Source organism: Zonotrichia albicollis, chromosome 21, assembly GCF_047830755.1.
Source record: "Zonotrichia albicollis isolate bZonAlb1 chromosome 21, bZonAlb1.hap1, whole genome shotgun sequence".
Lineage (NCBI taxonomy): Eukaryota > Metazoa > Chordata > Aves > Passeriformes > Passerellidae > Zonotrichia > Zonotrichia albicollis.
This window is the reverse complement of record NC_133839.1, coordinates 7,992,071-8,017,860: the sequence shown is the minus strand read 5'-3', so window position 1 is coordinate 8,017,860 and position 25,790 is coordinate 7,992,071. Positions and strand designations below refer to the sequence as shown.

The window sequence follows — 25,790 nt, the reverse complement described above, 5'->3', positions numbered from 1 at the left end:
AGCACGGAAGGGCAAGGCAGGGGTGTAATTTCCCACACACACGGTGTTAACCCCAATCTGTTCAGTGTGCCTTATTCAGCCCTTGTGTCCCCCCCCAGCACAGCCCCAGCCAGGCCGTCCCACGTCCCTCCTCTGTCCTGCTCCAGTGGTTTGCAGTTGGATCATGGGTGTGAGTGTGTCCTGCAGGTTTTGCCAGACCCTCCTCAGCTCCCTGTCACGTGGTCACAGATTTTTAGAGGGTTCTGACAAAATCCTGCACATTTAGGGCAGCAGCTCCCCAGGAATACAGAGATGGAGTTTCACAGAGCATCCTTAACTTATTTCTCAATAGCAGCTCTGTGCCTGCTAAAGCCTCTGTTTGTTCTGGGTGAATCAGAGCTGCACTCCTTTCCTTCTCCAAACAGATTGCATAGCCTTGGCCAGCTCTGCCAGGAAGGGGTGACAGCCCAGGGTTTTACCCAGCTTGGTGATTTTCCTGAGCACTCAGGCACGAGGCTCACACAGTGGCCAAGCACAGAGAGACCCCCTGCCCATGAGGGCACCTGGGGGAGGGCAGTGTGTGCTCCCACACAGTTCTGTGCAGCCCCAGAGCAGGAGGAACAGGAATTATTAATGCTGAACCACGGGGTCTGAGCCAGAACACTTCAAAAGTGGTTTATTTTCATGGCACTGAGGGCATTGGAGCTGTGTGTTCTGTCCAGCCAAGGCTTTGCAATCCGCAGAGGCTTCCCAGGAAGTCATATCCATGTTTCCTTTGTAAATAAGATCTTTTAAAAGCCCAGCATGGTGAGAAGGGTGATGAATACACCCAGGATGTGGTGTGGGCTTTGCCCTGGTGGCTCTGGAGTCACAGCCCTGGGGGCTCAGGGGGACAGGAGGGGCCAGCTTGTCTTCACCCAGCTGAGGGGTGAGCAAGTGGCTGGGGCACACAGGACACCCCAAAACTGGCACTGACTGGGGTTCCACAGGGCTCCACCCCTGGCCCTGTGCTCTTCAGCATCTTCATTGACAACCTGGACACAGGACTGGAAGGGATACTAAGGAACTTTGCTGACAACACTAAATGTGGGCACCTATATAAAAGAAGATATTAAGCTATTACAGAGTGTCCAAAGGAGGCCACAAGGATGGGGAAGGGTCTGGAGGGGCCTCGTGAGGAGCAGCTGAGGGCACTTGGTTTGTTCAGCCTGGAGGAGACTGAGGGGGGACATTGTGGTCTTCAGCAGCCTCACGAGGGGCAGGTGCAGATCTCCTCACCTGTGAGCAGTGACAGGACCCGAGGGAACGGCTGCTGCTGTGCAGGGAGGTTTAGGCCGGAAATCAGGAAAAAGTTCTCCCCCCAGAGGGTGGTGGGGCACAGCACCAAGCCTGTCTGAGATCAAGAAGTGTTTGGATGGGATTTTTGGGTTGTCCTGGGCAGGGCCAGGAGTTGGACTTGGTGATCCTGCTGGGTCCCTTTCAAGTCAGCAAATTCTGTGATCCTGTGATCCCAAAACAGCAGGAGCCATTTCCAGGTTCTTCCTTGCACTTGAGCCCACAGTTAACACCAAAGGAGGTTTTGGTCTCTGACCTCTGCCAAGCCCCCAGAGCTGAAGCTCAGCCCATGGTGTGGGGATGGGAGCTCTGAGTGCCCCCAGCTTTCCTCCCCTTCACCCCTTCCTCTGCTGTCATCCCCAGCTGAGCAGTGTCCCAGCCACAGCTCCTGGCTCCTGTCCCACCCTCAGGCCAGGCTGGAGGGGCTGGAGGGACCCTAGAGGAGGGTCCCCCACCTGGAGCAGCTTCAGGTTTGCTGACCAGAGACCCCCCCATTCTCCAGGACATCCTTGTGTAAAACTGGCCATGAGTGTGTCCCCATCTTGCAGGCAGCATCCTCAAGGCCATCACCTCTTTTTGGGGAGAGGGAAGAGTCTGAGTGCTCTCTCCACACGGGGCAGGGAGTGGGGAGAAGCCATGCACCCCATCACCAGCCCCCTGCCCCAGGCCTCTCCCCCAAGCAGTTCCGTTGTATTATAGATTTACCACTAACCCCCATGGTGGCATCTTCCTGCAGACATTTCAGACCTGTAACTTTTATATTAAAGACAAATAAAACACCAGTAACGAGCCTGCCTGATGATCCTGTTTACAGTGCATGCACAGTCTGTGGATTAAAGTGACAATCGAATCCGCCTCTGGCGCTGGTGTGGCCTCGTGTTTTCTCATGTGCCTCTTTCCCCTTTATTTTTTCACTATAAATTTCTTCCCTCTCTCTGCCAAGATGGCTTTGCCCCAATACAAGGGGAGATCTTCTCCTGTCACCTTCCCTGGGCTCTGGTGTCAGGGTTTTGGCTGCCCAGCTCCCAGCGTGTGCCCGGCCCGTGCATGGCCGTGTGCCCACAGCCAAGGGCTATAAATAACCCCTCCATGGAGCTATTTCAGTCCTGGACAGGGTTCAAAATTCCTCTGGAAATAATTGTCACGGGCCAGCTTAGGAGGAGAGTGTCCAGACACTGATCTGAGCACGTGCCCCCCATGCCAGGGCTGGAATGTGGGGCTGCATCCCATGGAATCAGGACAGCAGGAGGGTCTGCCCACAGCTCAGGGTGCCCCCAAACTGCCCAGGCCAGAGCCATGGGGAGATTCCCCTTCCCTGGTGCCCACCTGCTCTTGGGTAAACCCTGATTTGAGCTGTTGCATGAGAACTTACGCTGAATTTTGTGGTGGGCAAAGGCCATGGCAAGGAGAGATGTAGGCCCTTGGTGTGCAGAGAAAACAGAAGTTTTGGCTACAGCTGTATTTTATTTCAGTCTGGAAGCAGCAGGAGGTGGCAGTACAGGGGTGGGTGTTGTATGGTGGGGTGTGTGTGCAGAATTACTGTAGAATTGCATACATGAGTTTGTATGTTACACTATTAATGACCAGTGAGGGCTTCCCACATCTGTTACTTCTGCTCCCCCTCCAGCCCCAAACCTACAAGATGCTCCCTCCGCACCTGAGTCCCATTGGCAGCTCCAAGTGGGAGCCCAGAGCAATGGGATTCAGCATCCTGCAGCAGAGCCTGATTCCACCCATGGATCCTGCCCAGAGCTGGATCTGGCAGGACGCAGCATCTCCCTGCCCAGAGCTGGATCCGGCAGGATGCGGCATCTCCCTGCCGAGAGCTGGATCCGGCAGGATGCGGCATCTCCCTGCCCAGAGCTGGATCCGGCAGGACGCAGCATCTCCCTGCCCAGAGCTGGATCCGGCAGGATGCGGCATCTCCCTGCTCCGAGCTCCTCCTGCCCTGGGCTGAGCAGATGCCTCAAGGCTCCGGGGCAGCTCCCCGCCCCGCCGGGAAGGACGGACGCTGCCCCACAGCCCCAAAAACACTTCATTGTCACTCATTTCCACACAAGGCTGTGGCAGCTTCACCTGCCCGTGCCCCACACCCCCCCGCAGGTGGAGCCACCAGGAGCTCTCGGCGCTCTGGGGCTCAGGGTCCTTGTCACAGGTACAGGGACACCAGCACGTAGACGATCCAGCTGATGGAGGCGAACAACCCGATGAGGAGGCTGATGAGGACCAGTGACTGCGCTTTTTTGGATGCCAGGTACGCCTGGGCCATGTCCCCACGGGCGAGGGCAGCGCGGGTCTGGGGCAGGGAGAGAAGGGGAGCGCTTAGAAGAGACCCGCAGCACCACGAGGGGCTTCGGGGCCGCCCGGTGAGTCCTTGCTTACCTCGTGGGAGTAGACGAGGGCCATGACCCCGGTGATCAGGCAGCAGAAGAGGGTCACCAGCACCGACTCCACCGTGTAGTCCTTGGGCCGGTGGTGCCCGCGGCCGGCGGGTGAGGGCCCCGGCGGCGGGTGGTACTGCGGGGGAGGTGAGAGCTGCTCCCCGCCCGGGCTGTGCCGCTCAGGGCACCGCGGGGACCCCACAGACCCGGCAGGGAGATAAGGGGTGAGGGGAAGCAGCACACCGGGGTGGGGGATACGTACCGGGCTGTAGGGCAGCGGTCCGGGGTGGAAGCCCGGGCCTGGGTAGGGCTGCGGTCCCGGCCCCGGCGGGTAAATGGTGGGGCCTTGCTGGGCATAGCCGGCTGGGAACGGCGGGTACAGGAGGTGGTAGCTCTTGGGGTCCGGGGGCGAGTACGGTGGAGGAGCCCCGTCGAAGGCTGAGCTGGAGACAACCGACACGGCCACGGGCCTGTCCCCGGGGGCCGCGGGGGCATCGCTGCGGGGGCCGGGGGTGGGCAGCGCCCCGGCTGCTCCGGCGGGAACCCCGGTGGGAGCCCAGGCCGTCCCGGTGGGAGCCCAGGCCGTCCCGGTGGGAGCCCAGGCCGCCCCGGTGGGAGCTCCGGGGGTGGGCAGCGCCCCGGCTGCCTCGGTGGGAGCCCCGGTGGGAGCCCAGGCCGTCCCGGTGGGAGCTCCGGGGGTGGGCAGCGCCCCGGCTGCCTCGGTGGGAGCCCAGGCCGTCCCGGTGGGAGCCCCGGGGGTGGGCAGAGCCTCGGTGGGAGCCCCGGGGGTGGGCAGGGCCTCGGTGGGAGCCCCGGGGGTGGGAAGCGCCCCGGCCGCCCCGGTGGGAGTCCCGGCTGTCCCGCTGGGAGCCCCGGCCGCCCCGCTGCCGTCCCCCGGCTCCGCTCCCCGCGCGGCGGGGCCGCGGGTCTGGGGCCCGGCTGGCGGCTCACCGTCCATCCGCGGAGAGGCCTGCGGGGACAGGGAGGCTCTGATGGGACGGGACATTCCCGGCACGGTCACCCCTGGTCCGGGGTGCCATGGGGCTGCCCTCGTGTTCCCCCCGGTGCCCCATCCCCGGCCCCACTCACGCCGGTGCCCGCGGGCTCCCAACCGCCGCCGCTCGGGGCCCGGCCCGCTCCGGCCCCGCCGCGGCCCCCGAGCCCCGCGTGGCCCCGCGCGGGCGGCGGGAGCGCAGCCGGGCCGGTTAATCATTGACCCGCTGCTGTTTGCCCAGGGCCCGCGGGCGGCGCCGCCCCGCACCGGCCAACCCGGCCCGGAGCACCGGGGCTCGGGGTGCGCAGGGGGCCGGGACCGGGGCAGGCAAACGGGGATGGACAGCGGGACAGCGTCCGGCCGGCCCTTGGAGTCGGTGATGGGCGCCGGGCAGTCAAGGACCTTCAATTTGTTCGTGTTTAAACATATGATTTGGTTTTATTTTAGAATATTGTATTTACATGTAGAATGTGGTGTGTGTTCCGGCTCTATTTATACACAAAATGTATATAAAATTCTGCATATTGTAGCTATAGCTATTAATGTTTAGCATGTGTGTGTGGCTATCTCTATCGCACCCACGCACAGGATGTGTGTGCACACTGTGTGTAGGTGTCTTACCCATATGTGTATTTATGCGTCCTGGTGTCTCTGTGTTGGACCTTCAAGAGTTTCTTCACAGTTCCTGTGTACCGCGCTCTGCACACGCCTGCACTCAGGACCAGGGGTACAACACACACGGGAACAAGTGTAAAACACAGGGGAACAGGTGTGAAACACACATGGGTACAGGTGTAAGACTCAGGGGACTCAGATACACATGCACGTGGGTACAGGTGTCAAACACACACGGAACAGGTGTACACATGCTTACAGGTGTAAAACACACCCGGAACAGGTGTGAAACACATGGAACAGGTGTACACATGCACATGAGTACAGGTGTCAAACACACAGCCGGGGACAGACACACGCTCACACAGGTGTCTGGGTAAGACAGCGTTGTCTGTAACAGGGCAGAGCCGTCCGGCTGTCCGTCTGTCCGTCTGTCCGTGCCGGCGCTCCCGGGCCCGGGGCTGAGGCCGGCTGCCCTCAGCGCACGAGGCCACGCCCCCTCACGACCACGCCCTCACCCAGGCCCCGCCCCCGCCCCTCTCCACCTCCGGCCCCGCCCCCCGCCGTCCATCCCGCCATGGCGTCCGCCGGCGGCCCGGACGCGGAGCGGCCGCACCCCAAGCCCTTCCTCATCGGCGTCAGCGGCGGCACCGCCAGCGGCAAGGTGAGCCCGCCGTGCCGGGGCCCTGCCGGGACCGTGCTGGGGCTGTGCTGGAGCTCGCCCCCGGCAGCCCGCGCGGCGCGGGACCTGCGCGGCGCCCGCAGGGGCATCGCCGGCGGCGGCCCCGGGCTGCGCCCCGGGCTGAGGGCGGGCTGCGGGCCGGGCCGCGGGAAGGGTCGGGATTCCCCCCGCCCCGGCTGAGCCCCCGTCCCGCTCAGTCCACAGTGTGCGAGAAGATCATGGAGCTGCTGGGGCAGAACGAGGTGGAGCAGCGGCAGCGCAAGGTGCTGATCCTCAGCCAGGACAGCTTCTACAAGGTGCTGACGGCCGAGCAGCAGGCCAAGGCCCTCAAGGGACAGTACAACTTCGACCACCCGGGTGAGCCCCCACCGGCCCGGCCCCTCCAGGGCTCGGTCCGTGCTCGGAGCGCAGCTGGGTCTCAGGGGAAGTCCCCGTAGGAAATGGGAAGTGTTGGAGAACAGAAATGTGCTTTCCCCCAGCAGAACATCCATTTGTCCTTCCCTTGTGCCCGTTGTTCTGGAGCCGTGGAGAGGCGCTGAGCATCCCAGCCTGCTGCCTGCTCCACTCCCTGCTCTTGAGAGGCTCCCTAATGAACCACAGCATTCCCCAAATCCTTTCCTGTTACTTCTTGTCCACGCAAACAGCTGCTCCCCTTGCCCGGGGGAGTGCTGTGGATTGTAGGCGGGACAGGGAGCTGCCCTTGGCTGGAGTCTGGTGCCTGTTGGGTGGGTAATGGAAACCGTGAAAGATGCCTGGGGTTTTCCAATTGCCTCTTGATTACAAAGTTGCAAAAGACTGTGCAATTACTAAGCGGGTTGATAAAATTATAAAATTATTTGCTTTACCTTTGAGCTCTTAATTTCATTGTGTTGTAGTTGCTTGTGAACAGCAACTGTCCCTTCCTTATCTCTGAAACCAAACACAGCCATTGTCACTTGGGCACAGAGTGCTGTGGTGCTAGTGGTAGGAAAGAATAAGCTGCAAGTTCCTTTTTTATGGTGAAATACCGGGCAGAGGGTTTTTCCTTTGGGTCTGGAAAAATCTGAGCAGATTTGCTACAACAGCATCTGAAAATCCTTCTCTTTGAACTTTCTTCTCACAGATGCCTTCGATAACGAATTGATGCATTCAACCCTGAAGAACATTGTTGAGGGCAAAACGGTTGAGGTACCAACGTACGACTTCGTGACACATTCTCGGTAGGCCCTGCCTTTGTCTGGGCTGTGTGGGGGTGTCCCCAGCATGGGGACAGAGCCTGTTTAACAGCTCTGGGTGTTCTCTCCTGGCAGGCTGGCAGAGACCACAGTGGTGTATCCTGCTGATGTTGTCCTCTTTGAAGGGATCCTGGTGTTCTACAGCCAGGACATTCGGGACATGTTCCACCTGCGGCTCTTTGTGGACACGGACTCTGACGTCCGGCTGTCCCGCAGAGGTAAAGCCCTGCCGTGCCCCTGCTCCTTATCCGTCCCCACCATGGGACAACAGTCAGGGCTTTTATCTCCCCTTCCCAGTTCTGCGAGATATGAAGCGTGGGAGGGACCTGGAGCAGATCCTCACCCAGTACACCACGTTTGTCAAGCCTGCCTTTGAGGAGTTCTGCTTACCGGTACAAAGCCTCTCACTGATTTCATTTGTGGAGTCTTCTTTTTTTTGGGGAGGGCTAGAGGAACAGGGTTGTTTGGGAGTTAGCTGCTGTAGGGGCAGCAGTGGTGGCTTTTGGTATTTGTATTTCACAAATCCCACGTTCTCCTCTCTGCCTCATGTCTTCAACCATTTCAGGCTGGTTGTTAAGGAACTGAAATGGTCCCTTCTGCTGGCAAAGCACCATGGAAATGCCTCAAGCAGGTTTTCTCACTGCTGGCTGCTGGGGCTATTTAAGTATGGGTCTCTCTGAATGAAAGACTCCCACTCTCAGTTTATTCTTAAGTCTTGTAGGAAGAAAGAAAAGCTTGGTTTCCAGCAGCATTTCTCAGAGGGAACACTGGTGAAAACCTGGGGCAGATCATTCTAGCTTTGCTTGCTACACCATGTAGTGTGAGGCCAATTTAGGTACTAAAATAATAAAATTAATTTGTAAAAAACCCTATGTGGATTAAATAAATTGGAAAAAGGCTAACTCAGGCACCTCTTGCCCTAGATCAGAGGAATTCTGGGATTCTAAAACTACTCATTAGAAATGCTGAATTTGTCGGCTTTTTTGAGCTGTGGGGAGGAAGAAAAAGCAGGAGTGCTGTGGTGGCAAAGTTCAATAAAATGTTATCAGAGGCAGGCAGGAATTTCACATGCACATTGGATACCTTGGCTCTCAGCAGAGATTTACAATGCCTTGCGAAATGCTGATTAAAACCAGCTCTGGGCAAACAGACCTTGCCTGACATGGGCAGTGTTTGAAGGCAGCTCAAATGGGTAAAAGCAGAGGACTCCACACCTGACCTGCTCTTTCTACCTGGTGATTCTCTGCAAAGGGACAGTAAGAAGAGTCCCTGAGCTCAAATCCAGTGCACATTTGCCAGTGTGATATTGGAATTTATTTAGCTTGTCACCATGAGAGAGAGCTTTAACTTACAACCCTGGAGCACTGCCATCTTTGCCCAGTTTTCTTGTTGCTTCTTCCTGGAATGAAGCTGACTTTTCCCATTAACAGCCTCCTCCACCACCGTTTCTGTTTTGCAGACAAAGAAGTATGCAGATGTGATCATCCCCAGAGGAGTTGACAACATGGGTAAAAGGGATTCCTTCATTTCCTTGGGGAGACACCTTTGGGGTTGGGAATAGAGCAGGAGGCACCCTGCTGCCTGCAGTGCCTGCTCCTGAGGAAGGGGTTTTGCTGGAGGGGTTTTGATCAGAAGGCCCAGCTGCTCAGCCTGTGGAGAGCTGCAAAAGTGACCTGTTGAGGTCTGACCTCTGCAGACAGCAGGCAGAATTTCATTTAAGGGCTTGTTAAAACTTGAGCAGGACTGGATGCTGCACATTTTCTAACTAACTCATCCAGGAGAGCCTTCACGTCCTCTGTTCCCCGTTGCTCTCTGCAGTTGCCATAAACCTGATCGTGCAGCACATTCAGGACATCCTGAACGGGGACATCTGCAAGTGGCAGCGGGGGGCGCTGAACGGGCACGGCCGGACGTACAAGCGGCCGTTCCCAGAGCAGGCCGAGAGCGCCGCCGTGCTGGCGGCCGGCAAGCGCTCCCACCTCGAGTCCAGCAGCCGCCCGCACTAGCCCGGCACGGCCCCAGGCTTTGCCTCTGCTCCACACCAACACTGAAGACAACTTTGGCAAAGGACTTCCACGGAATGGTTGGTGAAGTGCCCCTTGAGTCGTCCTAGCAGCGGAGGGGATCCTGGTGGGAATCTTCTTCTCGCAGAGGGGAGAGGAAGGGGTTGGCCTTCCATCCTGCTTCCCTCAAACCCTTCCCTGTTCTCTCTGAGATGTCTGGAGTTGTTACTTGGTGAACTGGTTAAAGGCAGTGTTACTTGCCTTTTTTTTAATTTTCACAATGAGATCTAATGCTGAAGATTCCCCTGAGAATTAAGCACTATCAGGTGACTAGCAAGATACCCCATTTCCCTGATGATGGTCGTCTGTAGCAGGAAAATCAGCTGCCTCTTGGGTGTGTTTCTCTCTATCCAAGACTAGCTCACATGCTGTTAATTTGAACAGGCTCTGACTCTTCTCCACCTTGTTGGCACCTTGAGTTGTGGCCATGCTCTGCTGCTGGCCACCTCCTGGCCTGTAGAGGCTCCTCTCCCTTGAGACAGGGGGGAGACAGAGACTGACTGGGACAAATGGGAACTTGCAGTTCACCAGGGGACAGGCCCAAGAAGTTTAGTGGTTCTAGTGATTCCTAATTTATTCCTTTCCAAGCTCTCCTGAATCTTGCTACACTGTTTGGTTATTTTTTGTACCCAGTGTGCTTTACCACAGTTACTGAATGTGTGAGCTCCAACTGGATTGAGTTGCTCATGGAAACAGAACCCTGACCTTGTCAGTATTAGTGTCTTTTAGTGCATTTCTGTGCTGCTGGTTGCAAATTCTGCTGGGCAGAATCCGTCCACTTCCAGAGATGGCTGGTGAGGTCAGCAAGGGGAGAAACTGGGAATTGCAGGATCCTCCTCCTGCTGGCACTGGCAGCTGCCTGGACACCCTCAGACAGGGTCAGAGCACTTGCCTTGCACTCCAGCAGCTTCAACTCAAGAATGTCTGGCTTTCTAAAAAGAGCAGACAAGAAGTACAAACAGTGATATCCCAGTTTCTGTAGTTTACCCCAGATAAGTGATACTGCAGCAGCATGAAGAGTCTGTTTGGAAAAAACTGCAATGAAGTGCTGGTTGGACCTTTGAAAATGTCCTTGTGATACTGTTCTTGAGTCTGGACTTAAGGTGTAATTTTGAGAATGAGGGTGGGAGGGAAATGTTACTAAGAGGAACTTTTTCATATTTGGTAATTTTCTAAAAGCAGGGTTTGGCTGTGTTGGTTGTGGGTGTGTTACTTTGGCTAATAAATAAATGAACAGTGATCAGAAATGACCGTTTTTATAAAAGGTAATTCTGGTACATTCACAATGCCAGCAAAAAGGCACAGAAGGGAACACTGCTGGAGGGGCTCTTCTATTCAACAGTTCTTTCTCCCCTTAACTCAGAATTGTTACCTTTGGTTCTGTTGTGGCTGAAAATTTAGAGAAAAAAACCCAAACTTAAGCAGTGAGTCTGCACTTCCATCCCTATAGTATTTTCAGCCTTGGGAAGGGCTGGAGGGTTGGTGTCTCAGTGGCAGTTCAGTGGTACTTGTGCAGTGCCCAGGAGAAGGCAGAGCATTTCCTGCTGCTGCCTGCTGTCTAGCTCAGGGTGACAGAGCATGAGCTACTGCCCTGAAGCATCAGCTCTCAGGGCTGATTGCAGTAGGAGCAAAATAGTCACTAAAACCTGCTCTGAATGACTGTGGTGTTGGATCATACCTTCCTCAGGGCTGGGGGAGCCTTGAATAGAATTTTTTAGAGCAGTGAGGAACTGCACAGCCCCTGGGGTGTGGGAGTGCTGCTCTGGCAGCTTTGTGCTGCCCTGCAGGACCTGCTGCTGCAGCCACGTGGAGATACAGCAATGGAATGTGGCCCAGGTACTACAGCCCTGCTCAGAGCCATGACAAATTCCCCACTGAGTCCCCAGTGCTTCACCTTCACCTCTGTGAATTCTCTGCTGCTGCAGGCCTGGCCATGGGCTGGGTTTCAGTGTTTTCACCCTGAACCCACGTGCACAAGCTGGAGCAGGTTTCCTTGTCAGCGGGATCAGTCCTACCATGCCCAGAGTTCCCTTTCCCATGGGATCTGAGGTGTAATGGCAATACTGGCACTGCTGGTAACAGGCCTCAGGCTTCACATCAGTGCCACATGGCCAAAGGATTATTCTAGCTTTGGCTCAATTCCTGGCTTGCCTGAAGCCTTCTTTAGCTGTAACAGCAATTTTTTAATGTCTTTTTATTTTGCTTATCTTCTTAAAAGTGATGCTTATGTCAGATGATTATAAATAGATAATAGTAACAAGTCATTAGTCTATGCAGAATGAACTATTTATAAATGTAGCTTAATGCTGTGTTTACATAAATAGAAATGATAGCAGAGCATTGGAAGTTGGGGGCAAATAATGCATTGTTGAGGAATAGAGTCATGGAATGATGCTGTAAGGCTGCAGGGCCAGTTACTGATTGTTAAAGATGAACAGGCTTTAGAGAGGGAAAACTGAGGTTTCAGGCATAACAAAGAAAACAGAAAAAAGTATCTGATGTATTAGAAAGAGTCCATTTATAATAAGCACATAATGGGATTGCAGACCACAGTGATAGGAAACACATGAAATGGCCTAAGTGCAATGTATGCCAGAAGGAAGAAACCACCACAGTATTTCCAGGAAAGAGAAGAAATTCTTGCAGCTCTTCCCAGCAAAGGAGCTGGGATGCTGTTGACTGAAGTCAGCAACCTTCACACCCTGAAGGGGTAATGAGGGGTGAACATAACAAGGGCAGAAACTGGGAACTGTGCTCAGAACAGCTGTATTACTGCTGAGCCCTTTTCTGTAACAGCATTCCTTTATTTCCTCCTGTAATCATTAGATCAGGACTACTACCAAATACCTGAAGCGACTGTTAAGATTTCCATGATAGTAACAATACATTCTTGCCTTTGCACAAGTGTTTCCCTTGCTGCAGCCAGGCTGGAGTGCTCACTGCTTTCTGATCAGGATGTTCCAGGTGTCCTTCCAGCGCAGGGCCCTGAGCTCCGCGGGCGCCAGCGCGGGCTGCCCGTAGGTCAGGGGGCTGAAGGTGCAGTACACAAAGTACACCCAGGAGAACCAGGCCACAACCAGGGCACTGAACATGCTCTTGAGCAGCACAGATCTGGGATCAGAGAGGGAAAGAGCACTCAGGTTACATCAAGGCTGGCCAAACACTTCATCTAAAAGATCTGTGCCTGGCTTCCCTAAAGGCAAATGACAGAGTTTGGCCACTGCTGGAAAAACCACTGCTGGAAAAATCACTGCTTTCCCTGCAGCAGCCCTGGAGATAGAGCTGTGCCAGTCCTGTTCAAGAGAACCATTCTGCTGAGCCAAATACCTGCAGAGATGATCACTGAGATGCTGCAGTACCACAGGAATCAGGAGAATCTGGAATGTGACAGCAGGCAGGTAGTGGTACAGGAAAAGTGTTTTCTCCATCAGGAAGAAAGGCAGGTAATTCACAGCCCAGCCTCCACCACAGATGCCTCCTGCTGCCATCCAGAGCTGCCAGGCATCTGCAGGAGACAGGAGATGGCACCTGAGAGCAGAGCAAGGCACAAGGCTCCACCTGGACACACACAGAGTGCAGCCAGACCTTCAGGGATGTCGTAGATCCTCCTCCTCCGCCGCAGCAAGTACCACAGGGACAGACACAGGTACAGCAGAGCAGCAGCATTAGCTGAAGCCCAGGTGGCAACATTCCCAAGGAGGTGGATCTGGGCCTGCAAGATAGATGAGGGTCTATGCCAGAAGCAGGAACATGCTGTGGTTCTTTTAGGTAAGTTTAAATATTACCTACACAAACTTGCTAAATTAAGCTCCAGAATGAGCCTGCCTAGTAACCTGGAACAAAGCTGGTTGATAAACTTTGCTGCTTTAGGACTCTTGTGTAATGGAAAGCATTTAAAGGATGCTATTGGAGATGAACTCATCTTCTAAATGAAATCAATAATGGAAACTATTAAACTGCAATTTACCTTTAGAAAAAAGGCACAAGCAAACATGATTTAATTAAAAGCAACTACTGTCAAACCTGTATCTCATGCTAAACAAATACCTCACCCCTCATGGAAAATATATTAATACAGGGAAAGTCCTTGGCTGGAAGCTGCAGCCCTGCTCTGACTCCTGCTCCTGGGGCTCACATCTGAGCTGTTCTGCTTTCTCAAAAGCTTCACAGCTACTTCTGCCTCTTGTACCTACCCCCGAGGTGGGGTGGAGCCAGTAGGCAATATTGGTGTCCATTGTGATCCAGTCCAGGGCAGAGGAGCTGTATTTATGTTCTGTGTCTTCATTTTTTAATGTCAGTATTTTCCACTAGACAAAAAAAAAAGGTAAGCAGAAGGCTTTCAGCATTGGAACAACAGGTGGGACAGCAGGCATGACTGAACAGCTCCAGATGTAAGATGTTAAGTTCCTAAGCTGGGAGTGGACAAATATTGTACATATCTCATATGGATACTGATCAATACAGTTGTTTTATTTTGTTATTAAATAATGCACTTTCCTTAATGGATTTTTACAAAGACAGTAAGGGGCATCAACACTACTCACTGCATGTACCACACAGTTCAGTTTCAGGCAGCTTCTGGGTGCCCAACCAATTTTCCTCCCCCTTTTTTGTTACACAATCACTTGGGTATTCATTACTGGACAGCCCAGGTCTTTAATGCCCTTATAAGTGCATTCAGAAACATTTTTTTACAGTGAGGAAGCCAAACTATCAGCAAGGATTAAACAATGAATTCTCAAGCTCAGAGTCTGCAGAAATGCTGAGGTTCCTGCTCTGCAGCAGAAGGAAAAATGAAGGGGATAACAAGACACTCACCTGCAATTCTGTGAACTTTGCCATGAAGCTGAGGTTTTTACTGATGTCCATCTGTGTGGGGGAGTGGAGCTCCACTTCCCTCTCTTTTTGCTCTTGGCCTGGAAGAAAACAGCAAAGCTCAGAAATAACCACAGAACAGGCAGAAAGGGGAGGGAGCACAGAGGCTCCTCAGTCTCCCAGGAGCCCTTCTCCAATACATCACCCAACTGCAACAGCACTTGAAGGGACTTTGCAAGGATTCTGACACCAGGGTAGAATGAACACACTGAACACACACACAGTACCACCTTCCCACACCCTGAAGTGAAACCTGCTGCAGGAACATGGCTGAGACCTACTTTTGCCATATCTGTGCTCTTCCACATTCCACAGCATGCTCTGGTGGTAGCCTTTGGACAGCTTCTCCCCCACCACCTCCAGCTGCCGGTATCCCCACTCAGGCAGAGATGCTCCACTCAGCTAAAAGAGAAAGACAACAGTGAACTTGTAAACTGAAAGTTCTACCAATCTGAACTGCAGGATGGAAGAAATTCTGCCAGGGCACTGGATGACAGTGAGGGACTGCCAGAAAATGTGTGAAGAGTCACCACACAAAATAATGTCTCAATAAATGCTACAGCCATAAAATCAGTGATTCTGGCAAACTTTGTGAAGAAAAAGATCCTTAATTATTCCAGCTGCTCTCACAGGCACACAGACTCAGCATCAGTTTGTAAGCCCCAGCTGTGTAGAGTGGTCACAGCCTCTTGAGAAGCAGGACAGCTTTGATACTGAGAGGGATGGAGTACCAATATGACAGCACAAAACATGCTCTTTTGTCACACTGAGCAATTATTTCCTTTTTAATTTACTTATTCATTACAGTGGTGTAGCTATTTTGGAGCAGAATTTTTGAGATTACAAGAAGTGCATGAAGTAAAAGCTACAGGCAAATAAACATAAGCCACTTGCCTTTAGCACTGCAGAGGTGTTCACGTGAACAAACCTCACTTCTGACAGAATTGTCTTCCACACGTCCGTGTCAGACTCACGATTTACAATTTCCTACAACAGAAAGATGATTTTGATCCACGTTGTCTCAGCTGTTTCTGCTGGAGCATGATCAGCTCCTTCCCTCCCTCTGACCACTCACCACTCTCCAGAGGTTCTGTGCTGGCATGGAGATGTTATAATCAATATAGCAGGAAACTTCTTGGGAGTGGGGGCTAAGAGGAGCAGCAACATCATGCCTAGAAGACAAATAAAGGAAGGTCGTCCACCACCATTTCCCAAATACATATAAAAAGCAAACCCATATGGAATTGGCTTAGACTGGATTCAGTAATAAAGCAAAAAGTAACTCATTTATTGGGATAGCACTGTTTACTCTGAGAGAGAGCATTCCCCACAAGCAAGAGCTGCCAGGAACAGGCTCAGAGGAAGCCAATGCAGATGCCTGTGATGCCAGGCTGAAGAACAAGCACTGATTGTGACAAACAGAGACGCTGTTCACTACAGTTTCCAATAATGAACAAATTAGATTTGGAAGGGACATAGCAAAAACCCAAGCTCAGAACAAGCCCCTTCCTAATCTGAGTGATATTCAAGTACACACAGATGCCCTTTGGGAAGCACTCAGGAGGCAACTTCATACTGCAGGCTTTCAAAACAGGAAGGAATCTCTGGCAATGAGCCACAGCACACCAGGTTCTCCAGCACATCCTCCCAACACATCCTTCAGGTAGGAGCACGCCATCAAAGTCAGTGCACTTGGATTTGGGTTAAGTCACACAAAATACTGAATTCCTGCACCTGTCCAGAGTGGGGGCAATGAAAGGGTGAGGATGAAGACTGACAGAAAAGACTCTATATTTTGGAATCTGCAGAACTACCACAAAATGTGTACAACTGTGAAATCCTCTAAAGGCCACTAGTAGGGAAGAACAGAAGCAGTAAGCAACTATTAAGAAGTTTGTAATTAGGATCAAATCCCACTGCCAAGTCAATCAGAAAAAATAAATAAGCACACAGCATCCTTGCTCTGGGCCACAGGGATGGCATATGGCACTAGCCACATGAGGTCCCTCCAAGGCTCACCGGTGTAAAACTCCAAAATAACAGGCAGTTTATGGCATATCTGAATGCAAGGTCACTGAGTGGTTACTCTGAGAGCCAAGGCAGCAGAATGAGGCAGCAGGCTTGGCAGGGCAGAGCAGAGCAGGAGGAAAGGACTCACGTGTTGAGGTAGCGAGTTGTGATGCCATGGACCAGCTGCACGATGTGCCCGTGCCTGACGGGCCGGGGGGGGTTACTCACCACCAGCTGCTGCCTGGGGGAGACACCCAACAGCAAATGGTTAAACTGGAAATGGTTCAATTATAAACATCTTTATATAGACCACAACCTTGTCATGACCAAGTTGTTAGGTCAAGAAGCTGCAGGTGGGGATAGAAATTTGGGTAAGAAAATGAGAAATTAAAGCAATATATAGGTCATACCAGAATGGAAGCAAAGCTCATCAAGGGAAAGGTGAGTTAAGGGCAGAATGAGTCAGAGGATCAGTAATGGGATACTGCCACTCCAGGCATTAGGTCAGTGCTCTGAATCCAGGTCAGTCAGGAGTGAATTAAGGTTATTACTGTCACACAGCTGTTTGGTGGCTGGTGTGAATCACTGAGTGCTTCACTGAGCCTGATGGGTGCTGCACGACAGCAGGTGTCACTTTGGCACAATTATAGGAGAGATCAATGGCTTTTACACCATATAAACTCTCACCTGGCCTCTGGACAGGGCCAAGGCAAGGGGGAACTGCAATTCACTGAACTGCTGCCTGTGTTTTACTGTTCCATAGAAGAACTTCACATCCTCCAATGCTCATAGGAGTCCTCTGAGTTTGAAGAATTTTAAGAATATGTTTGGGGTGTGTGGTTCTGTTTGAGTCCCTGCTTGAAAGGTTTGCACTATGGACAAACTTTTCCAATGTGGATATGACTTCTGATGGCACACAGTCCTTCTGATAGGACTCTTTCTACAGTTCTCAGAACAATATAAGAAACCAACAAAGCAACTTTTTTGATCAGTATGGAATTATGTCACTCAAAGGCTTTTACTGACAAAACAAGGACAGAAAGTCCTGCTCTGCACTGACAGTGACAATGGCAAAACACTTCAGCACAAACCAGCCCTGGGTACAGGCACCACTTGGAATCCTTCCCTATGTGGCAGATCGTACAGCTCATTCCACACTTCTAATACAAAGAACTACTCATTTTTCAAAAGTGTTTTCTACTCTTTTCTGAGACTTATTCAAGTTTGATAAAACTCATCAAGACACTCTAACACCATGGCTCACACTTCAAAAAGCAGAGTTTCCCTTTCATGCAAAACACCTGAAGAATCTCCAGTGGTCCTGTGAGTCTTTCAAGTTCCACTTGTGCACAGCACAGCCCATATTCTGGCAGGAGCAGTTCAGACAGGATTTTAGAGTCCTTAGTGATGCTTTTACCACATTGAGAAGGATTGTGCAAAGAGCTGCAATCACTTGCTCAGATCACACCAGGCTTCTTCACCCATAAGCAGAGAAGAGTTACATCCAATCCAATCCAAGCCCTGCTTGGGTTCTGGAAGCATACAGGTTGAATTTAAATCTCTTGCATACTCACATTCCAGGATCTTTGACAATCCACCAGTTGTTCACATCCTTGAAGGGATAGCAGGTCACCTGCTGCTGATGGGAACTCCCTCTGCCATTCTCATACCTGCACAGGGAGTAACAAAACCCCCCCAGAGGTGTAAAGGCACAGCCCTGTGCTATCAGTGCCAGCAGCACAAACCAGCACCACATCACTGATCATCCCTACAGAGCACAGGAACTCTGAAGGATCAATGAAAACACTGCCAGCACCCAAACTGCTACAGCTGGACTGGCAGGTGAAGCAGCAGAGCTGACCCTCCCCACAGAGACCCAGGCAGACTCCTCACCTGATGGGGTAAGTGTTGGTGTGGGAGTGCAGCCAGCACTGCATGGGCTTGCCCAGCACGTTCCTCAGGGTGATCTGGGAGCCATAGGCCACCTCTAAGGGCTGACCCTGGGTGATTCGAGCCAGCCCACCCTGAGAAGGGCAAGGACAGGGGAAGTGCAAAGGAGAAAAAACCCAGAGAGTTTAAATTCCATTGAGTCACATCCCAGTTCAACACAGCAGTATTTTCACATAGTGCCTTCTCATTTGATTTTATCTACTAAAATCAAGTCTTGCAGCACTATACTCAATAGATATTAAATACACCAACACCTAAAAAACTACAAGGTCTCAGGAAATATCCCCAAAGCCATGTTCTAAAAGACATACTCCTATAGTATGCCATGTCACCATGTGAGAGTTCAGTACTGTATCTACTTCTGTGGAGTTTCCTGTAGGAAGGGACAAACCTTCAGCAGAAGAGTGAATATATTTTTCTTGCTTTACTGGGAAAAGGTTTTCATCTGTTATTAGGATTTCAGTCATTATTGCTTCACCCTAAAGCAGTACTACAGCAGCAAAATAGTTAAATGACATAAAAGGGGCAAAATATGCAGGATCAAAGGAATAGGATTAAACTAATAGTCAACATTCTCCCCTCTTGTCTCTAATAAATCAGTTCCAAGACCACATTTTCCTTTACCTCTAGGCTGGCTTGGAAAGCACTTGTCATGATCTGGTCGTGAGGCCCAGAGCGATAGAGCAAAGCCAAGTGAACGTAGAAGAAGGAGAGGTAGAGCCCCATGGGGATGATGATGAGGGCCAGAGCCCGGGCTAGAAAATGGCACAGCAAGGAAACCTGGAAAAACAGAGAAAGCTCACTTGTTTAATGCTTTAGATATAAAAAATTCCAGAGCACTTAACTTTATTTGTTTGTCTTTTCTAAGTTTTCCCCACTGCTCTCATTCAGCTGTGACTTTGTGGACAAGGATTTGAAGTGGAGCTGGCAGGAGTGTGTGAGACAAGTGCATGTTCTGAGTCACACATCACCAAGACATGGAAAACAGCAGAAAAGACACTCACACACACATATTTTTGTTAAACTTAATTCCATCTTCCCCAGCAACTGAGCTGCGAACTGTGCTATGACAGGAGGATTTCCAGACAAGGAATTTTAGACAAAAGCCAGCTACAGACTGCACTATCTGTGGGCTTCAAAGGCTCCTGCAATGAAAAGTGACAAATAATATATTTTGCATGCTGTGCTACGTACATTTGACAAGTTCTGGTCTCCTATCATGTGCCAGAAGTGGAGTCCTGCAGTGGCCAAGAGCAGCATATAGGTAAACAGGCCCATATATTTCACTCTGAAAGTGCATAAAAAATGAACATGGTTAAAAAACCACACAATTACCTAAATATTCTAACATTCTCTTCAACAGCAGGCATTAAAGTCCAGGTAAGACACCATCACTTACCCAACTGCACAAGAACAGGCTACTCCAGTCAGCAGGAGCCAAAACCACCAGCTTCCAGAGAAGGAACTTAAAGATAAATGTATTAAATCACTTGCTAGGATCAATTTAACAATAATTTTACTTTATTAAGGATTACTTCATCCTCTGCAAGGATCAGAGAACAAAAGAGACAAATACTTCTAAATTCAGTGCCTGTAAACAGTTACAAAGGAGAATTAAGTGACCTGTTATCATCACTGTTTCTGTGCACAGAAGGAAACCCTCCAGTAAAAAATCTGGGTAGGCAAAGAAATGCTCCCAAGAGATTTGATTTCTATTTTAAAATTAAAAAAGACAACCCTACAAACAGTAAAAGCAGTCTTTAACACTGCTCAGGAGAAAAATTCTGAGGCAGCCATATGAGAGGGTGAAGCATTGGATTTTACAGACAGGTGAAGTGAGTTTCAGAATGGTTAAGAGGCATAAAAAAACCACAGTTTGTGACAAAAAAAGTCACAATGAGAATATCTCCTTGTGGGAGACAATCCAGTTTTACCTGTGCTTTTGCAAATTGTAGAACTTCAGGTAGGACAAAACTGCAAGCAGGATAAAAAAAATCAATATTGATTCCAGAAGCATGAACCTTGATTGAGTGATCAGAGAGTTTTCTGTTGGAAAAGAGAGACAGACACAAAAATAGATAAACTTGTGTATAGGCAAGTGCCACCTCAGACAATCACACTGTTATCCAACACAAGGACCTTCCTTTTTAGGGACACACAGCTCCTGCTGGCTGTAATGAGCAAGTGCTGGGTTTAGAGGGACAAAAACTTTCCAGCAGGAGCAAATTACATGGACATAACTGCTTCCAAGACAAAGAGGTGGGCAAGCAGTGAAGTCTATCAGCAGATAAAGCTGCTGCACTTCCTACAAAGCAAAGAAAATCAGTGCTGGGAAATCCAGAGGTGCTTCTCAAAGCAGAGAGTCCAAGCACAGCAAGCAATGAGCACCACAACAGATCTGCAGGAAGGAGCTGCAATGAGCCAGAATCAGAGAAGCTGGTGGCTAGGAGAGGTTTCTCTTATCAGGCTGCTAAAGAGCTGCTGAGAGGCTCTTTCCCTTTGAGGCAGCTGCCAGCAGCCCCTCAGAGAAAACAAAACCAGCTAGTTGTACACACCAGAACAGTGTCAAACCACAGTGCTAAGGACACAGGCTGGTTTGCTGAAGTTTGGATTTGAAGAAATCTGATGAGCTTTGACTGCAAGTTGAGTTGTCCTGCTGTTAAATGTCAGAATGTTGTAACTCACCCTGTAAACCTCTGAGGAAGGGAGTTCAGGCCTCGTTGAATACAAGAAATGTGGTTTCCTGTGAGGCTGCTTTGGTTAATACTGAAAATAACTTTTATAAAGCCCAGAAGGGCAGCCTGCTGCAGGGCTGTGAGGATGGAGGAGACCAGGGAGGCTCAGCACAGACTGGCACAGGCCAGGGCTGATCTGTTGCTCATATTTCCTGGGGAGATGCTACTCCACCCTATTACTTTGTTTTTTTAAAATTTTCCAAGTTTCCTTATGTTGACATTCTTGTAGTGAACTTTCTCACACACTTTCTGTAAATTACTCATTGTTTTGCATTCCTTTATGGAAGAGGAAAGAGTTGATAGACTGTTAGTTTGACCAGTGTCACTGGAGAGGTGTCACTGTCACCCTCCAATCCACTGTCACTTTTAGAAAACTATAAATGTTAGAGTCAGAAAATAAACTTCTCTTTTTTCTTCACCTTGAGAACAGCAGTGTGAGCTTGTGTTCTTTTGTGTCCTATAGTGACATAACCCTAAACATTCCTAAGGGGAAAAGGAACTCTTCTCCCCATGTATGAAGAACAGGGCTCAGTTGAACAATCTCACCCAAGAGAATCAGAAGAGCAGCTCCAAGTGCAGCACAGTGGGAGAAATGCAGTTCAGCCAAAATCTGGTAGGCCAAAGGCACACAGAGAGCACCAGCCAGGGCTGGCAGGAGTCGCAGGGACCACACAGGAACATTGATGCTGTACTCTGAAACAGAACAGAGGAACCAGTGATCCACCAGCCTGGAGACACAACTGCAGACAGGACAGACCAACACAGAATGTCTTGATTGTTAGAGGAATTAACTCCTACTTGCACTGATTTATCCATCTTTATTGCTTAAATGTTTTAGCTGATTTAGAAAGCCTGTGCTATGAATTAATAATGTTTTAAACTTGTTCTAGAGACCTGAAGAAGACTTGTTTAAAAAGACAAGTGAAGGTGGTGGAAAAGTGTTATTTCTACTAGACAGGCAAAAGGAATCTGTCAGTTGCTGAAATTCTGCTTCTTTTCTCTAAAGAATGAGACAGTTAAAAACAACTCTTACCAGCTCCAATCCTGTTCCATAGGAAGTTTCCATCAAATCCTCCTAAGTAACCTACAACATAAACAAGAGAATTTCCAGTCTCAAAGCACATATAAAACCTGGTGCTAAATTGGGAACCATTTCCCAAACACACAGCTTCTCCTTGCATGAAGGCCCTCTTTCCCAAAAGGGTCCTCTTTGATACTGCTCTGTCTACAGCAATACTTGAGAATGTGCAGAGGCACAAAGACTATAAATTGGGAACAAGGGATTCTCAGTGACAAAGTCAGATGTATATTTAATCCCTCCCTCCCATACAGACACTTTGATGTTGTACAGAAAGGAACTGAGGCTATTTCTTGCACTAGCAGTTCTCATCTTACTTTTCTCTTTATCCAAAGGATTGGATTCTGGTCACTGTACAAAGGATTGGATAAAGAGAGGTGATGGATAAAATCCAAGAGAGAGGATTGGATGAAATGAGGTGATGGATACATGGCTTCATCATCCCCCCCTTTACTCATACAACAGCTCCTTAACAATCCTAAATAAAGGAAAACTCAATTCTCTCTGCATCAGGCTCTCATGGGCCTTGTGCCTTCTCCTCATAAGTGGATTTAATGATTCATTTCTAACCAGCACCTCTCTTTTCCACAGCAACAACCAACAGGCACTCCCCAGTTCCAGGAGACCTTACCTCCCAAGGCCAGCAGCATGTGGCCAAAGGGTGGGCCACTGTCATCCACGAAGAAGATCCTCTTCATGTAGAGGGAAACAAACTGGCCGTAATAAACTTCATCGAAACTGAAACACCAGAGGCAGAAAAGTGTCAAATCTAACAGCAATGATCCTGCAGGGATACTCAGAAAGCAAACACCAATTTGTTGGTAGAGAGCTAAGAATGCAAGGAAGCACTGAGGCTTTCCTCAGGGATTTTAATTAGGGAAAGATTATCACTGTATTGGCATTGTTCAGCCTGGGAAAGAGAAGGCCTAATTGTGGCTTTGTGGTGCCTGAAGGGAGCCTACAGGAAACATGGGCTGAGACTGTAAGAGCCTGGATGGCAGGACAAGGGGGAATGGCTTCACTCTGACAGAAAGTGGGTTGAGATGAATTTTAGGAAAGAATTCTTCCCTGTGAGGGTGGGCAGGCCCTGGCACAGGGTGCCCAGAGAAATTGTGGATGCCCCTGCATCCCTGGAAGTGTCCAGGGCCAGGCTGGAGCACCTGGGATAGTGGAAGGTGTCCCTGTCCACAGCAGGGGGCAGAATAAGATGAGCTTTAAGGATCCCTTCCAACCCAAACCAGTCTGGGATTTTGTGATTCTGTGATTTACAGAGGCTGACATCAGTCAGGCTGTGCTCTTCTGCTCCTGCATTCTTGCTCACAAATGTCTGAAAAACAAGTCTGTGTCATTCAGGAATAAAAGAAACTCATTACTCACACCACAGCCCGTGGATAGCAAAGCCCCCAGAGACGACTCATTAATCCCATCACAGTCAGTGCCACAAGGCTCACGTTGATCTTTGCAGTGACCACAACTGGCTCCTTCAGAAACCCCAGCATCCTGTCAGAGGCTTGTCTGAACCTTGGAGAGCAGAGGAGAACAGCAGTGACCCTTTGGCTCACAGAAACCATCAAGCCTGATTTCTGCTACAAGCAGCTCATGGTAATTAAATTCCCCAAATTCTCTTGCTTTTCATGTTTTTGTGTTTCTATTCTACCTACAGGACTAGTTGTAAAAATAAAGTTACTGAACTGACACACTTTTCCTCTGCCCTGCTTCTGCCTGCAGTAGTAAGCTAGAAACCTTGTTTATTCTTACACTGGCTCTGCAGAAACACAGCAGCTTCATTCTCCAGCCTGTATTCTGCTTTGAGCAAAGAAAACCTCACAGCCCAAATTCTGATGCTATTGATGGACAACCCATGTGCTCAGGCACCAGATGACCTCACTAACTAACTGAGCTATTTAGAGCCCAGGTAGCTTTAAAAAATCTCAAATAAGTTACTTCCTTACAAATGGAGGTATTTTTTTGGCAGTAGGGAAATGGAGGTATTTGTTTGGGAGGGGCAAATCCCCCAAACGGCCTCTGCATTAGAAAGCTGGTTACTGGAGCACAGGTACAGGTGCTGTTTAAGCAGAAGTGCTAAAAGCTAGGTCAGAAAATAGCAGAGAATCCGTGCCGTGCCTCCTCACCTCAACACAACGGAAAGTTACCAGAACAAATCCATCAGCGTGGCTTTGATCCGGGGAGAACAAAGCGAGATGTGAGCACATCACCAGCATCCAGAGCCACTGGCCTGGTTTCTCTGTGCCTACAAAACACAAGCGCTGTGTGGAGCTGAGGTTTGCAGGAGCCCCTGGCAGAGCTGTGCTCCCACCCGGGCTCTGTTACCCCCTGGCAGGCCCTGCGAGCCCGGGAGCTCCTGGTGGAGGCCCTGCGGTACAGCGGGGCCCAGGGCAGGTGAGCAGCACCACCTCGGGCTCCGCGGGGTACACTCAAACCTCCGCACCCCTCATGAGGGGAGAGCAGGGCCAGCACCCCCACCCCGCCCTGTGCCCCCATTAGGCTTTTGGGTGGCATCTCTGATCCCTCAGGTGACCCTCAGAGGGTTACCAAGCCCCACCACCCCCCCTGGATCCTCCCTTAGGTGTTTTTGGGGGCAGAGGAGCACCAACCCCAGCCCCCCCTGAGCCTCGCCCACCCCCCTGAGCTCTATGGGGTGAAGGGGGCGAGTGAACAGAGGGACCAGCATCGCGACTGGGAGCACACCCGGGAGCACTAGGACCGGAATTCGGATCGGGACTAGGACTGGGACCGTGAGTAGGATGAGGATTAAGACCGGGACCAAGCCCAGAACCGGGATCGGGATCAGAACCGGGACCCCCACCCCTCACGGCCCCACACGGCGCCGGGGGCGTGGCCTTCCCGCGCGCCGCGCTCCACCCGCCCCTACCTGCCGATACCGGATGTGACGTCAGACGCACGCGTCCGCACGGGCGGAACCAGGAAGTGTTGCCATGGCAACGCGGCATGTGGGAGCAGGCCCGGCCTCCCAGACAAGGCGGCTGTGAGGGACCCGCCAGCATCAGGGTCATAATCACCGACCCGGCCGCTGGGGCTTGTGTGTTGACTGTTTAGCTTGTTTCTTTTTTATTGGGTTTGTTTTTTGTTGGTTTTTTTTTTTAATTTTTTAAAAATTTTTTGGGGGTAGGGGGTATTTTGTGTTTTGTTGGGTTTTTTTTTCGTTTTGGATTTGTTTTCCTTTTATTATTAACTAAAAGAACCAGACAAGGGACTGGGGAATTTGAGAAAAGCATAATCTGCTTTATTTTTTAATTTTTTTTTTATTTAAATAAGGAGAATTCTTTCATATGGAAAGAGCTAATACAATCACATATTTGAAAGGAGAAACAATAGGTACTGAAACGAGGAGAAGGGCAATAAAGAGTGTGCCGCAACTGGCCTGGTGATTCCGTGATTCGAATTCCGGTCCGAGTTAAAGTTTCCAAAAAATATAAACAGGTTGCACGTTACACAATTATCCATCGTCTGCCCTTTCAAATATCTGGTCTACATGAAAAGACAAAGAGAGGAAAGGCCAAAAAAAATTTACTATACAGGTCATGAAGTTAAAAGCTTTAAGGAGGACAGTATCCCCTTGAGAAACAACAAATGCAATTCCTACAGAACCAGAGGGAGGATCCAGCTAAGGACAATGCCTAAGACATGCTAAGGGGTGAGCGCCTCACTGCTGCAGCTGTGATTCCTGGGGACAGTCAAGGACATCTGGAGCAGCCAGAACAAGCCACTAAACCCAAGGGAGTGTCTATGGCCACTGGAAAACCTGGTGGTCTTTGGATTCAAATAAACAACAAAAATAGCTGGACTCTACTGTCTCTTTTTTCAGCAAAATGCAACTTTTCTGTCCATGTGCCACAA

At 50.5% G+C, this 25,790-nt stretch overlaps 3 protein-coding genes across 4 annotated transcripts; 1 reads left to right on the top strand and 2 right to left on the bottom strand.

Moving 5' to 3' along the window:
• Positions 1 to 463: 463 nt before the first annotated feature.
• PRRT1B (proline rich transmembrane protein 1B) lies at positions 464 to 5,883 on the bottom strand. Its single transcript, XM_074556647.1, is given in 6 exon segments — positions 464 to 3,610; positions 3,697 to 3,831; positions 3,958 to 4,665; positions 4,785 to 4,831; positions 4,834 to 4,902; positions 5,823 to 5,883. Coding segments are annotated over 6 exon segments (1,167 nt in total). The 3' UTR covers positions 464 to 3,463.
• On the top strand, positions 5,814 to 10,510 carry UCK1 (uridine-cytidine kinase 1). The gene is made up of 7 exons (XM_074556641.1): positions 5,814 to 5,968; positions 6,184 to 6,343; positions 7,089 to 7,185; positions 7,276 to 7,418; positions 7,498 to 7,592; positions 8,660 to 8,708; positions 9,019 to 10,510. Exons 1-7 carry the CDS (start codon positions 5,882 to 5,884, stop codon positions 9,204 to 9,206), a joined length of 819 nt encoding a protein of 272 aa, XP_074412742.1. The 5' UTR covers positions 5,814 to 5,881; the 3' UTR covers positions 9,207 to 10,510.
• Positions 9,403 to 24,921, bottom strand: POMT1 (protein O-mannosyltransferase 1). 2 transcript variants are annotated; one of them, XM_074556640.1, is made up of 21 exons: positions 24,805 to 24,921; positions 24,044 to 24,162; positions 23,289 to 23,432; positions 22,543 to 22,649; positions 21,867 to 21,917; positions 21,380 to 21,526; positions 20,033 to 20,144; positions 19,498 to 19,563; positions 19,293 to 19,386; positions 18,723 to 18,878; positions 18,042 to 18,172; positions 17,723 to 17,818; positions 16,297 to 16,389; positions 15,214 to 15,310; positions 15,033 to 15,125; positions 14,420 to 14,540; positions 14,082 to 14,179; positions 13,457 to 13,570; positions 12,849 to 12,975; positions 12,591 to 12,768; positions 9,403 to 12,374 (listed from the first exon to the last, which is right to left on the bottom strand). In XM_074556640.1, exons 3-21 carry the CDS (start codon positions 23,408 to 23,410, stop codon positions 12,200 to 12,202), a joined length of 2,178 nt encoding a protein of 725 aa, XP_074412741.1. In that variant the 5' UTR covers positions 23,411 to 23,432; positions 24,044 to 24,162; positions 24,805 to 24,921; the 3' UTR covers positions 9,403 to 12,199. The 2 variants fall into 2 exon arrangements, with proteins under 2 accessions (XP_074412741.1, XP_014128340.2); XM_014272865.3 differs by lacking the exon at positions 24,805 to 24,921 and adding an exon at positions 24,637 to 24,798.
• Between the last annotated feature and the right edge of the window lie 869 nt (positions 24,922 to 25,790).

Excerpts from the sequence above, each read along its gene's own strand:
- POMT1 (XM_074556640.1), bottom strand. The coding sequence starts at position 23,410 with ATGCTGGGGTTTCTGAAGGAGCCAGTTGTGGTCACTGCAAAGATCAAC. Across the intron at positions 19,564-20,032 it reads TACAATTTGCAAAAGCACAG|TTCCTTCTCTGGAAGCTGGT; the intron begins GTAAAACTGGAT and ends TTTATCTTTAAG. Across the intron at positions 13,571-14,081 it reads CAAAGTTCACAGAATTGCAG|TGGAAAATACTGACATTAAA; the intron begins GTGAGTGTCTTG and ends TTTTTTGTCTAG.
- UCK1 (XM_074556641.1), top strand. The coding sequence starts at position 5,882 with ATGGCGTCCGCCGGCGGCCCGGACGCGGAGCGGCCGCACCCCAAGCCC. Across the intron at positions 5,969-6,183 it reads GCGGCACCGCCAGCGGCAAG|TCCACAGTGTGCGAGAAGAT; the intron begins GTGAGCCCGCCG and ends CGTCCCGCTCAG. Across the intron at positions 7,419-7,497 it reads CGTCCGGCTGTCCCGCAGAG|TTCTGCGAGATATGAAGCGT; the intron begins GTAAAGCCCTGC and ends TCCCCTTCCCAG.